Raw genomic sequence first — 13,877 nt, 5'->3', positions numbered from 1 at the left:
CAACCTTTAATCGACAGAGAAAAAATCATTTTTCCACCTCTACACAAACTAGGTCTTATGAAGCAGTATGTTAAAGCTTTAGATTTACAAGGTGACTGTTTCCAATACATATGTGAAAAACTTCCACGACTTAGTTAAAAAATTAAAGCAGGTTATTTGATGGACCGCAAATTAGAATTTTAATGAGAGACCCAAATTTCATCAACTCTATGAACGAAATTGAGAAAGAGGCCTGGACTTCATTTACGACGGTTGCGAATAATTTTCTTGGAAACAAAAAAGCGTACAATTACAAAGATCTAGTGGAAACAATGCTTGAAAATTTCCAGCGCCTAGGTTGCAACATGAGCATAAAGCTTCCTTTCCTATACAGTCATCTTGATAGATTTCCCGAGAATATAGGTGATGTAAGCGATGAACAAGGCGAAAGATTTCATCAAGACTTAAAAACTATGGAAGATGGGATTCTCACATGATGGCCAACTACTGTTGGAGTATTCAAAGGGATTGCCAAAACAGAACACACAGCAGAAATTGCTACAAACAAAAATTTTTTCCCTGAAACTCATGTGTAAGTAAAATTGTTATTTTTTACGGTTAATCGGTGAGCGCTCCGATTCTGATCTGCGCACCGCTTTGAATAATAGGCTATATCTTCGGGAATTTTTCGAATTTCTTGATAAAAAGTTAGAAACAGATTTTTAAAAGTACATACTTAAAAAAAATAATATTAAAAAATCGATTTTTTTGATCCTCTAAATAGTACAATGGACTAAAAATTATCAAAAACTTACAAATTAGCAAAAAGAAAATGCCATAGAGGAAAAACCTGACGTGATAGAGAAAAATAGGTTTGCTATTTGAAATCAACGCACCCAAATTAGTAAAAACAAGTCTCATAAAAGTCAGCTAAAATTGTGTTGGACTGTGTAATTTTCTTGTCTTTCTATCTCCTTCTCTCGTCGTCTTCCATACACGTCAATGACGTGTATGGAAGACAACGAATATACATTGAATATACATTGATAAAGTGTATTCTTAGTTTGTGTTTTGATGACTCCTTCTAGTCATTATGCTCTGGTTGCTTTATAAAAAGCACTTTGTTTAGACACATCTAAGTGTCTAAATCTTCGTTGAAACATATTCCTATCTTGTAGCCCAAATAATTAAAATTTTGACTCTTAATTGTTTTGTTTTATATAATTATTTTAATTAAGATGGACAGTTTTTCTTTGCGTGTTTTTTTTTTCTTTATATTATGTTTATTCTTCCAGTCTTCCTGCAGCAAGGCAGCTGTTTTTTGTTTGTTTCTCTGTTTCTTTTCATCATAAATTATATTCTTCAATCCATATTTGGAATCCATGTTTCATATTCCGTGTTTTCTTTTTCTCGAGTTTCTGACTGGTTTACGTATAATTAACTTCAATTTTTCCGTTCTGTTTCTTTTCAAGATATTTATTTATGCTTCCGCGATATATATATATTTCTCTTTGTGACTTATTTTTATGTAAGTGCTTATTATCATAGAATTCTTCCTTGACTCAGTTTAGTGGTATTATAATATTTGTTAATTATCCGAATTAAATATTGTCACCTCAGTAATATTTACATCATTTATTAATTATGTTAGTTTATTATTAGTTGTCAAATAGTCAATTATTGTTTTTTTTTCTATAGCGGCATAATGAAATTTGAGCATTTATTAAATTTAATTAAAATTAAATGAAATCAATTAAATATATTTGCATATCTATCTATATAAGCTGCTCATTAAGTTGTAAATTGAGAAGTCCATTCACCCTTTTCCATTAAGACGGTTTTCTCAGCAATTTCCCATCCCAGATTGCTTCATTGTCTGTTTCTGCACTCAAATTCATCCGATTAATATAAAATTGCTTGGCTTCATTTAATCGATCTATCTTGTAATAACTTATAAAATTCTTCGATTTCTTAATCTTCGCCGGATTAAATGTATTCCTGCGATTCTTTGCTTGCCTCTTTTTGTTTTTATTCTTATTTCTAATAAGCTATTATTCCAATAGCTATATCTTTGTATATGTACCTTCCACTCTTTCTTTATCCATATCGTTAATTCTACTTTTGTTCTCTTCTCTTCCAATTCCACAATATATATCTGTATATAGTTATTTGTTTGGTTTCGTTTTTTTTTTTTTTTTACTCTTAACTGCTTTTCTTTTTCTTAGTTATTTCCAAACCAACTCTTGCCTTATTTCTTCTTCTTTATATGCTACACCCTGAACGTTTCCGGTGACAGTTCAGAATTTTCATTTTCGTTTCGGTCAACGTTATTCGTTCCTTGGTTTTAATCCAAAAGTATTTTTCGATGTATTTTTATTTTATTATTTATTTCCGAGTAGGATGATTTCCTTCAATTTGGTTACTAGCTAAAATAAAACACTCGTGGTGGCGCTGCCACTTACGCCTCCATACCAGCATTAGGAATGACATTTCCTTCGTTTCAGATTCTACCACCGATGCGTTGGTTATTACGGGCTGCACCAAATGAAGACGGCAGTTTGGTTCGAAGAGGCTTTGTGTTACAATCAACCTCTTAGCAGCCTAATTTGAATACTGCTATGCCATGTTTGGTATGATAAATTGAGAAATAAAAAGATCAAAACTACGGAAATGGAAGGAAAATAGAAAACATGAACAGTATCTAAAAATGTTCAGTTTTCTGGAAGTAATTTTAGTGAAAATGAAAAATAAAGAGTTGAGCAGACAACAGAATATACAAACTTGTTATGGAGAGGAAGCAGTTCAATAATTGTATATTGGCAGAAATGTATAATGAAAAAATAAATAAATAAAAATTAGCCCAAAAAGTAAACTAGAGTGACGAAGCTTTTACCAATTTAAATTTAACTTATGGATCTGAAAGTTGGATTACAAAGAAACAGTTGACTGCCGACAACAAATATGAGTGTTCTAAAATAACAGGGATATAAACAGATCCTATCAATCAGATTCATATTAAAATTTCAGTATGAAGTTCTTAGAATTCGGACCGAAAGGTAAGATTTTATCATATTGGAAGTCTGGCGAATAGCAGACTAATTTTGAGGAAAATCGAAAGGAAGTTAGTAATAACGTAAGCTTCTTCTCCGGTTTGTTTATACCATCTCGTTTTCAGTAGAACCTATAGGCTCTATATTCTCATTAACTTATTGTACAATAACCTGTGCTTATTGTACTGTTCGCTCCTCCAGTTCCTTTCCTTAATATCTCCCAGTTTTCATCCATGAAGCCTACCTCACCATCAGTATTCTCCCAGGACAAATGTCAGGTTTAAATAAGTGGTTACTCTGCAATCCTTACAGCTAGATCACCGCACAGTTCTGATAAAGGCAATCTGAAAGAAAAAGATAAGAGAGGGTCTCTATTTTTTTTTTTTTTTTCTCGTACAATTACAAGATCGCATTATGTAGGTATCGTACCATCGGATCATCAAGAAAGTCATACAAAGCAGTGTGAAACTCAATCCAATTTCAGTTTGTTAAGTGCACCACATGAGCAGAGCGGCGACAGCTTTGAGCTGTAAGTTCTGCATACTTCTGATTTTGTACCGAGTGATTTGCGTCTTCTCTTTTAACTAGTGAAGGAGCGAGCGCACCAATTTCTGTGACACATTAGGATAAATGAGTTAGTGCTTTTCGGTAGTACAAATGCACAAAACATCTTTGACTATCGTGTGGAAATAATGGATACCAGACTCGACTTAGATGTCATCACAGATCAGTATATGTTCCTTCTCTTCAGATTTGTTATCTCATTTTTCTCGTCTATCTCTGAAGCCTGCTTTCTTTAATATCTAATGTGTTGATACGAGACATGGTACAACAACGCCATAAAAAAGAAAAAATATTGGTGGATAGGGATCAGCAGATACGGATTAAATACGGATCTATTCCTAATTTATTTAAATTCTACCTACGAAAGGTGTAAAAGTGTCGTACATTTAGTATCACGAGTGGTCTATGTAATTCGGAAACACCACTCAACAGACCAGATACGGTACTTTTTGAAGTATTTCGGGCCTCCAATAAGCAGGGTCTCAGAGCGAGCGATGACAACCATCTTCCTCCTAAGAGCCTTCTTAAAACATCCATTCCCAAGGCGGAAACACAGAGCATGTTTGTTGAAAATGCAATCCACTCTGGACGTTAGTCATACAAACGCATAGAGAATGTGTATCGAGCCGATAGTTTTTGCTTACAACACTGAGGTTGCATCAATTAATTAACAGGTCATTTCTTTGATATTTCAGTGCGCCTCCTCGTTGGGAATAAACTGGAAGGAGATACAAAAGTGTGCGTCCGGAAGACAAGGAAACAATTTGGAATATGAGATGGGCAAAAGAACGAATTGTCTTCACCCAAAACATACGTTTATTCCATGGATCGTCGTGAATGGGGTAAGAAAAATGCATCATCTCAGTTGTTCCGTAAAAGTACTCTAAAACCACGTATGCTTATGAAAGTTTAAAATGTTTTACATATCACTTGGATTTTAAATAATTATTGCGAGTCGACTACTCAGGAAGTTTAAAATTCTCGGGTTAAATTTATGAACTGCTACTGAAAAGATATCGTTTAGTTTTTAAATGAATAGTTAAACTCCTGTTGTTTAAAGGTTAAGAATAGATAATTATTAACTAAGGTTTATTTATTCAAAAGCCAATATTTTTATTTAGTCAACATACGAAAAGCTGAGGATAGGCACGTGTATCTGCATGCACGTGCAGATACACGAAAAAGCAAACGGCATAATGACTAGTTGTGATCCTGCAGTTCTGATTACGAGATATTGGTGAATTAAATAATAAATTAATTAATTAATAGTTGGAAGCTCCACAACATAAAAATTAGGTCACAACTCCGACTAATAGGCGATAACACAAACACTTCAAAGGCAGAAACACCAAGCCGACACGACATAGCATCCACTTCCTCCATGAGCTCAGACGACGACCCACCCGTTCGAAATGGCTCGCACCCCGTCAACCCTCCCCCCGGCCCCCTTTTCCCATAAACCCTTCCCCTTCCTCTAAAAAAACAGTTGCTATTTTCAACCCCCTTTTTCATCTTTTTCCCACCCTACAAAAAATGCGCCCCTCCCACCCTTAAAAATAATATATGTATATATATATTATATATAAAAAAACCCAGTTTTTTCAAATTAATTCAACCCCCCCACTCCCCTTTCAACACCATAACAGCAGAAGTATGCACACCGCAGAAAGAAGACAGGCAACAACATCCAAGAAAAGGTATGTGCGAATTTTCTCCTATTATGCTACATATATTTGTCTCTAAAATACATCCACAATGCCCTAAGAATTCTTGAGTGATAATGACATTAAAAAAGAGGCACTCGTGGTGAGCAATGGAAATTTTAACAAAGGGCTCGCATCGTCGAACAAAAAAAAGCCGTATTTCACACAAAAACTTTTATTAATACAGCTTGTGTACACATGCCAATCAAAAAGTATGAGGGGACAATCAACCTGTAAAAGCTATCATTTTTAAACCAATATTTCCTGATCTAAACATGAAATATTTGCACACGATCATCTGTGTTAATTTATCTTACATAAGAAAAACATTTTTTTATTCTTATATTTTACAAAATATAATAAGAATAAAATCTTTTATAATCGCACGTATGAAATAGTCCGCATTTTTTATAAACAAAATAAATTTCTTTTGTTTGCGATAGAAGTTTTTATGACAAGCAATCTATAAATAATAAATAAATATTATCTAAACACAATAATATTGAAGTAAGTTATATTTCTCTTTGTTTCAGACTTCAAGTGATAATCAACGGTACCAATCAAGGGGCATTAATTTATAGTCCTATTTATTTATATGCGATTACCAAAAGTGAATTCTTATTTGTAAAATGGTGGTAACAGTAACTATAATATTTTATTTAATAAAATCACTTTGTTAGGTTACCGTGCGAGTTTGTCGCTTAATATATTTAAAAAAAATTATGTTTGTTTGTTTGTTTGAAAAAATAAAAAAGTAAACAAGAGGCTCGTAAATTTGAGAAAAATTTAACAAAGGGCTCTTATAGCACACCACTGGGCACTCCTAAACAAAAGCTGGCATAATAGCCGTAAAAATAATAAATTTATTCGTTATTATCCCTCGGCAATGGTTTATTTCCGTTAAAGAGCAACACGAGCGACAGACAAAATGGGTGACTACAACCTCCATCTTCTCAAAAGAAAGATCGGATTTTTTCTTAACACGAACGGCATCGATTGGCTATCGGTTGTATAACCTCTCGTTTGTGGGAGGGTACAAAACATAATACAAAAACCGCTAAGTAAGTAGGAATGCGTGAACTTGGGTCAAAATATTTTCGCGGGCTGTTTTATTTCCGCATCAGGACAGTATTCATGCTGATGGCCAATTTCAATAATCAATCATTTGCGACCGACCGTGGGCTGGAATAAATTTGACAAGTGTTAGGAGAGGAAACAGCTTGTTATTAACACAAGATGTTTGCTTTTCTCTTCCGTTCAAGAATTTTTATCGCCTGTCAACGCTTAACACGAGACAACCTCAAGGGCAGCTTAATCTGCTAATTGTCTTAAGCGCCGTAGTGTGGGTGGGGAGAACGGTGTCTTGCCCAAGGCCGATCTACCAATCTGTGGCGCTAATTGCTCTCGCCAAAATCTTAAGAGAACAAAGACAATTTGCTTAATTGCGCGCGCGCAAACACACACAGTCATATCCTGCGATGATAAAACTCAACTTATTTAAATTTGTTTTATTTTGGAATGTTAAAAAGTAATAAAAGGTTCTGAATAGAAAGTATAAAAAACACCTTTTATTGGAGACATTCCAGTCCCAAATGAACTTTTTCGAAGTATTTATCGGCTGATTCCGAGGTTCACTGATTTTTGGCGTACGAAGATAAGTAAATAACGCTGTGTGGGGTAACCAATTCCACACTCTCTGCACAGCTTAATGTTGCAAATGAGAATTCCAGCACAACTTTAGAAGCGTCCTAAAAAGCCAACACCGTGTAATTGTATACGCACGTGCTAAGTGACACAGCAAAACGTTTTCCAGTTTTTCCGTGGGCAAAGAAGCGGAAATTTTGTGCAATCTACGAGACAATTCCTGAAGCCCGAAAATTTCTATATTTTACTAGCCTTCCTTCACGCCCTAAAAAAATCCTTCGCTTAACGTATGTTGTCAGTCGTTCTTTAAACAGGTGCGTCGGAATTCGTGTAAAGACGAGTAACGGATTCAAAAAGTTCCTTCAAATTTGCAAATGTTTTTATACGAAGTGCTGAGAATGGCGGCTCATGTGAATTCGACACGCATATCTAGCCTGCACGAGCTGACAGCATCTTTCCTGTGATTCCTTTCTGTGCTCTGAGCTAGATTCTTGAAGTGAAACCCAATCGAAGTGGTTCCATCTTGCAAGCGAACGCGACCTGTTCGCTTAACTAAGTATAGAGAAGAATCGGGTGGTACATGGAATTGTTTCCATAAATTCCTCGTATTGGTAACTTCAGATATTAAAAATTCGCTCTTTTTACAATTTCAGTAACGGTCGGATTATAATAAGCTATGATCCGTGCAATATAATCCCTGAATTGTGTGTCTGAAAATTTTCATGCAGTAGTTGCTAAAGGTGGTACGGACACAATCCTTAGCCATACATGACTAGTTGAGAGATCGATGTTTGACCTTCAGTTGAAAATACCCCAACTGTCGACAAAGCGAGTAACCTAAGGACTTTATAAATGATTTTAAAAAAATCACGGGATATAAAACATTAGTGTTTTATATGGAGGGATTCTTCCTCCTGGAAACTCGGAGACTTTCATTTTGCAAAATAGGAAGGAGACCAGAGAACACGGGCTATGAACACGCCTACTTCACTGGCCTCATAATCTTAGCTGCTTCGGTGCAATTTAAATCGCTAAACTTTGGTAAAAATGTCATTTCCAGTAAGTTCAGTAAGAATCACAAGTTCCAAAAAGCGACTTGTGATACACAACCAATAAAAACAAAATATGAAAAACCAGAAATTTTGATCTTAACTAGCATTTTTTTTAAATTTCTCAAACCCCTTCATCCCTCCCCTAACAATAAACGATCTAGGAGGCTGAAAATAACGAATAATTCCCCCCCCCCCTCCGCACGCACGCACACCCCTTACCAGTCTTTCCTTTGTATTTTCAAGAAAATTCAGTTTGTACCAAAACCCGTCTTTTTGTCCCTCTTGTGAAGATCTTGCCCTGCTCATTAATGAACGAAGGCGAGAGAGAATGACCAGGGGCGATTCGTGCATAGGTACTACGGAACTGCAGCGCCCCCAATTTTTCTCGATACATAAATATATTTATTAATATTTGCTTATAATATTTAATTTTATCATCAACAATCCTATACAATTCTCTTATTTTGCATAAAAAATAATAAAAATCCATCTTGTAGCACTTAGGAGGGCGAAGGACGCTAGTAGCACTGTGTTTACTACAGTGTCATATTGCTATGTGTCAAGCATATGCACGTCATAGTGAGATGCGAGCTATTAGCGCAATGCGGCACTGTCCGTTGCGCAGTTCCACTATTGTTTATATGCAGTTTGCGCCAGTACTAGAGTGTTCGTAGTGCTTATCGTGTTTACTCGGTCTCTTTAAATATTTGGACATTACAATTAAAGACATAACATTTGTTTTAGTTTTTATTTTAGAACATTATTGGGGTTATGATAATGGATTTTATTTTTAAGTAATTTTGAATTATACCAAACTGTACTATTTTATCGATAATAAACAATATTTTTTCATGTTTAATTTTTTTAAAAATTTTTACCATAATTTCGATATTTTATCCAAACACGTATACGTGTACTTACAGTGCGTATGTATATTTCGAAAGTTGCAGCACCCCCACGATTTCAAGCCACGAGCCGCCACTGAGAATGACTAAGCGGATTTGGGGAAATTCGAGTTTAAAACCGCAACCAAATCGTAAACAAATAATTTCGCTGTCATCATCCCTTACGAATTCGCATTCCAAACACGGTGTACGAACACTTAAGTGCGTTCATGTCACGTACCATAACTTTGCATCTAGGCTGACGAGAGAAAGGCAGAGCTTCTTTAGTTATAACGGGATTGGAGAAATGGTTAAAATGGAAAGGATTAAAACGTGAAAAGATCGGATCAGGATCGGATTTCCGTCATCCTTTGCGTATTAACTTTACGTATTACGCAGTGGCCTGTTATTGCAGGCTCACTCTCAGGTCCAATAATTCTATCAGTAGTTTGGGGGATAGTTCTCCAGTCGGTGTGTCTGCAGGCAGATCCTCTGCTGACGTATAGAAGTGGTTAACTCTTCAGTTAACCTGTCGAAAAGTTTCTAAAATGGTTCCATTTTAGGAAGTTATTCAGCGACAACGTTCGTTGGGCAAATGGCCTGATTTCGACACAAAACCGAATCCACATTTTTTGTGCCCTTGATAGGATGTTCGTAGTCACGCAGCTTTTATTTTATTTTTTGGTTACAATTTCGGCAACTGGGAGAATATCCTGTCACCCTTAACAACTGTCCCACTGCCATAGCATTCCTATGCCAGTAGTTCGACAGCCAGTCTAGGGTATTCAGGAGAAATTCTAGGATTTCGCGCGACTATTTAGAAACTGGAGGAAAAAAGTGCGCGTGCGCATTAATGGGGGATTATTTGATTCGAAGTCAACTTTTGTCAGGACGCAGTGCTTACCATGAAAGACTCAAAAAACTTCACATTCGTTACAAGAAGAAATAAATTCTTCATATTTTAACCACAAGCGGGTAAACCAAACGCTTTCACCAACTTACTTCTAAAGCAATTTTCGAACGTGATCTCTATCTTACGGAAACTACGGCATGAAAAACAGATTTTGTTATTCCCTTTGAAAGACATTTGCTTAAAATATTCAATTCTTTCAGGTTTGGTAGTCGGAGGAAACACATTAACATCGTGAGCACTATCACGAGCGTTTGAAAGGATTAATTTTATCTTCCCACGTCAACATCCTGTTACGAAAGCAGAACTAAACGATAAAAGTGCACGATAAGAGAGATATCAGCGTGGAAACGAGTTGACAACAGAAACCTTCTGAAAGCACATACGAGCACTCACCTGTACGCTGCAATCATTTAAAATTATCGTTTTTTTTTTTTTTTTTTTTTTCTTTCTCGGCAAAGCTAGTACCGAATATTTTGTGACGTTACTTAACGTTTATGAGAAAACTAATATTTACTAATAAGTTAATATTTTATTATTAAATATCAATGCGTATAATTAAAATGTAATATTATTAATACATACGTAATAATATATTATTTAGATTCATTGGTAATAATAAATATTCCTACTTAATACCTGTAAAATATGATATATTTTAATAAGTTATTTAAAATTATTAGATAATCATTAAGTTACTGAAAGGATTGATCAAGATCTTTAAAATCCACTAAAAGTTGTACTTTGACATCCGATTCTCACACATCCCCAGTTGTTTTTTTCGCCATTTCCTATTTTAGCAGACGCAACGATATCAAATCAAACAATTCCTTCTTTTTTTTCCCTTTCGTTCATAATGGGAAAAAAGAGTTTAATAGGGATGTTTTATGCACGAAACATTCCCCCCCCCTTTTAATCTTTAATATCTAACTCGTTGTGCAATTAGGGACCAAGAAGAATTGCAATGTTCGTTTGAGCGGTAAGAAGTGAATTCAGACAGACAGACAGACAGTGAGTGAGTGATCATTACTAATAATATTAATGTTTCATTTCCGCGTGACATAAATCTGTATATTTGTGTTTCTTTTCAGACGAATACTCCCCTTATCCAGTCTCGGGCCCTAAAAGATCTCACGGGTTTAGTCTGCGACAGTTACAGAGTAAGTGTTGACAATATATTGTTTACGGGGCATTAAATTATATATCTTGCGATAAATCGTTGATTATCATGTCGTATCTATTTGTATCTAGTTCTAGTTGATTATCATGTCGTATCTATTTCATGATAATCTCAAATAACATTTGTCGAAATAGATACGACAAGCCTGTGACCCGGATGGTCCTCGATAAGCTTCTGGTCACGAGTTTCAGAGCGAGAAATGCATCCGGAAAGAGTTTTTAATCGACAACTACGTTTTTGGACCCACTTGGGGCGCTTAACTCCGTGAATTGACTGCGTGTGGTTTATCAGCATGAAATAAACCAAAAATCTCCTGGAATTTGAACTTTCCGGGATTTCATTAAAACCTCGATTATAAGGGATTTCCGTTACTATTTCTACGGCATCCCCTATTGCTCGACTTCACCGCTACCGTCAAGAGTGAATGCTCCGGAGTAACCATCACGTGACGATATGGTCAACATTAAAAAATACAAAACTCGTTTGGGCTCAATTTGTCTGAACGCACGTCTCAGCAGTGCAGTCGCGTCTCCCACCTGATAAGCTAAGCATATCAAGAGTGTTGGAGGACACCCTCTCATTTCCAGAAAATGGACGCCACTGTGCATAAAAGGAGATCGCTTTGGTGTCATCGTGCGTGACGAATACACGGAAAGAGTTAAGCGCTCAGCATTCCAGATGGAAACGACAGTCGGATATCATTTCTGCAAAATGACACTTTTTGGTCGTTCTTGGGAATGAGCAGAGCGGTGTGAGACACCCTCCTCTGCTGGTTGGGATCCAGAAGTGACTTGAAACAGTTCCATGTTTTGTTCTCTGGAGAAGGATTTCCGGACTATGAAAAATAAAAAAAAATTATAAAATTAATAAAAATGGAAAACTCCTTTCACAGTACTAATACTGTACTACTGGTTTACAACCTCTCGAGGGTTCACCCAAGCTGATGTATCTTTTGAGAATGGAATTTCCGGGACAAACGGGTGTATAGTTGAACGTTCCGAGAAATTATTAGAAGATGATGATTTAAATATTGCGGGGAAATTAAAAAAGAACAGCTCTTTTCGCATTTAAAATAATAAATGTTTTCGCTATGCATATTGTAAAAATTGAATATCTGCGAATACGATGTTTTAATTATTATTTATTTATTTTTAATGCAGGATCCGTTTAGCTTATGGCACCATAATTTCTAGGCACGTTGTCAACATCATGTTAGGAAGTATCAGCAGAAGCGCACAAGACAATAATTGCAACTTCCTGGTCATTAAATAGGATTATTGTTCCGTACGTTATCTAGTATGGTGGAAATGCTGAAGAAACTTTTGGCTGTGATCTTAATATCTCGTATCTCCTCTTCGTAATAAAGAGAACTCAATGAGAAGATAGGATCGGTGGAGAGGATGAAACTCACCTAGACTGTTGAAAAAAAAAAAAAAAAAAAAAAAAAGGTTCCCCATAACTCTTGTTCCAATCCAAGCAAACCAATGCGGGGATGAATGATCTATAAAGCAATAGTCGTGTGCGGAGTTTAGAGGACCAAATTTTATCACCTCAAATATTATATCGTAAAAATGACCAAGTAACAAGGGAATTTATTGAGGGGGAAGGGAGAATACTCAATAGGACGACGCAGAAAGACTTATAAACGATTGTGGTGCAGACCTTAGCAATGTCAGTTCTGGGAAAGTGCATTTCAGCAGTGATTTTAAAGAGAGCGAGGTTCAGGAAAAGGGGGCGCTGGGACGTGTTGTTCAGTTATCCGAGTCCGTTACTCTTTCTCCATCTTAACTCCGATAACGCTATCATGACTCGCCGAGAGCAGAATAACGTTGCTTAAAGGGTTTACGTGACAAGGATGTGTTTATGCTGCCTTCACCATCTTTGGAACCGGAAGCTAAACGATCAGAAGCAAGCAGAAATGATTTCGTTACCGTAAGTGTTGTAGAAAGCGAAAGAATACTAATGTACCCGATTCGATCAACGCAGAGCTGATCCAGCCAAAACAAGCCAATCTTACTCAAACTTTCAGCGCTGTCGAAAGAATCGATTGCCCAGACAGATGGGAAGGGAAGGGAACAGCTTCGTTTAGTTTTCCAGTTGTACGAGTTCATGTAACAATACGCTAGACAGACGGCTGCAGTTTATTTTGTTGTAACGCTTGGTCAACTGCCGTATATCCATACGGCAATTGTATAAACAGCTTCAACTGTGTGCAAATCCTGAGAATGCTGATGATTTATCGTTTTAATGATGCAAGGACAGCAAAGGTCGTACTGCCATATTAAAGGTACACAAGGTTGGAGAATCACAAACACCCATGCCCGCAGTGGGATTCGAACCAGCGACCTGTTGGTTGGAGAGGGGATAAACTAACCACTCAACCAATCAGGCATGTCCTTACAATGCATGGAAGGGAGTAGGGGAAGTGTTACCTATGGTAGCACATTCTTTCATGGATAGCACTTCCTCTCCTTTTCATTAAAATATTACTAAACGAGGTACAAAATAAGCATGAAAAGAATACGTTAAAAAAAAGAAAAACAGTCAGGCATTGAAAGGTGCAAGCGTGTACCAGAAATAAATCTAAACATTAGATTTCGTTAGCGTATATCGTAGCAGAATTAATTATTATTGCATCAGTACTGAATTTCGACAGCTAACGAAACTGTTTTTCGCTTTAGGGCCCACTTCCACCAATATGTAAGCGTCCTGCTCCAGCAAGGAGGGAAATTTCGAGTTTGTAATCATTTTCGAGTAGCTTCGATGGCTAACGGAAGAAGAAGAAAGATAACCGCCGTTTATCATCCTGGTTCGGCCAAAGGTGGATTTTGACAAAGAAATCCGAAACCATTTCTATATGATATTTTTTATTGGTTAATAAAAATTTCTAATAAAAATAAAAATCTGTGTA

At 36.2% G+C, this 13,877-nt stretch overlaps 1 protein-coding gene across 2 annotated transcripts in view; it reads left to right on the top strand.

The window, feature by feature from the left end:
* LOC150101250 (gamma-interferon-inducible lysosomal thiol reductase-like) overlaps positions 1-13,877 on the top strand; it is a 62,625-nt gene extending 48,748 nt beyond the window's left edge. For both annotated transcript variants that reach the window (XM_090401567.1, XM_090401566.1), the window contains 3 exons: positions 4,289-4,435; positions 10,878-10,946; positions 13,648-13,877. In XM_090401567.1, coding sequence (XP_090257693.1) covers positions 4,289-4,435; positions 10,878-10,946; positions 13,648-13,710 — 279 coding nt within the window. In that variant the 3' untranslated portion in view covers positions 13,711-13,877. The remainder of the gene's footprint in view (positions 1-4,288; positions 4,436-10,877; positions 10,947-13,647) is intronic.

This window comes from Typopeltis vanoorti, chromosome 12, assembly GCF_054136105.1.
Source record: "Typopeltis vanoorti isolate ZY-2024b chromosome 12, IOZ_Tvanoo_1.0, whole genome shotgun sequence".
NCBI classification, from domain to species: domain Eukaryota; kingdom Metazoa; phylum Arthropoda; class Arachnida; order Uropygi; family Thelyphonidae; genus Typopeltis; species Typopeltis vanoorti.
The sequence above is the reverse complement of the archived record's forward strand: the minus strand, read 5'-3'. Positions and strand labels throughout refer to the sequence as shown.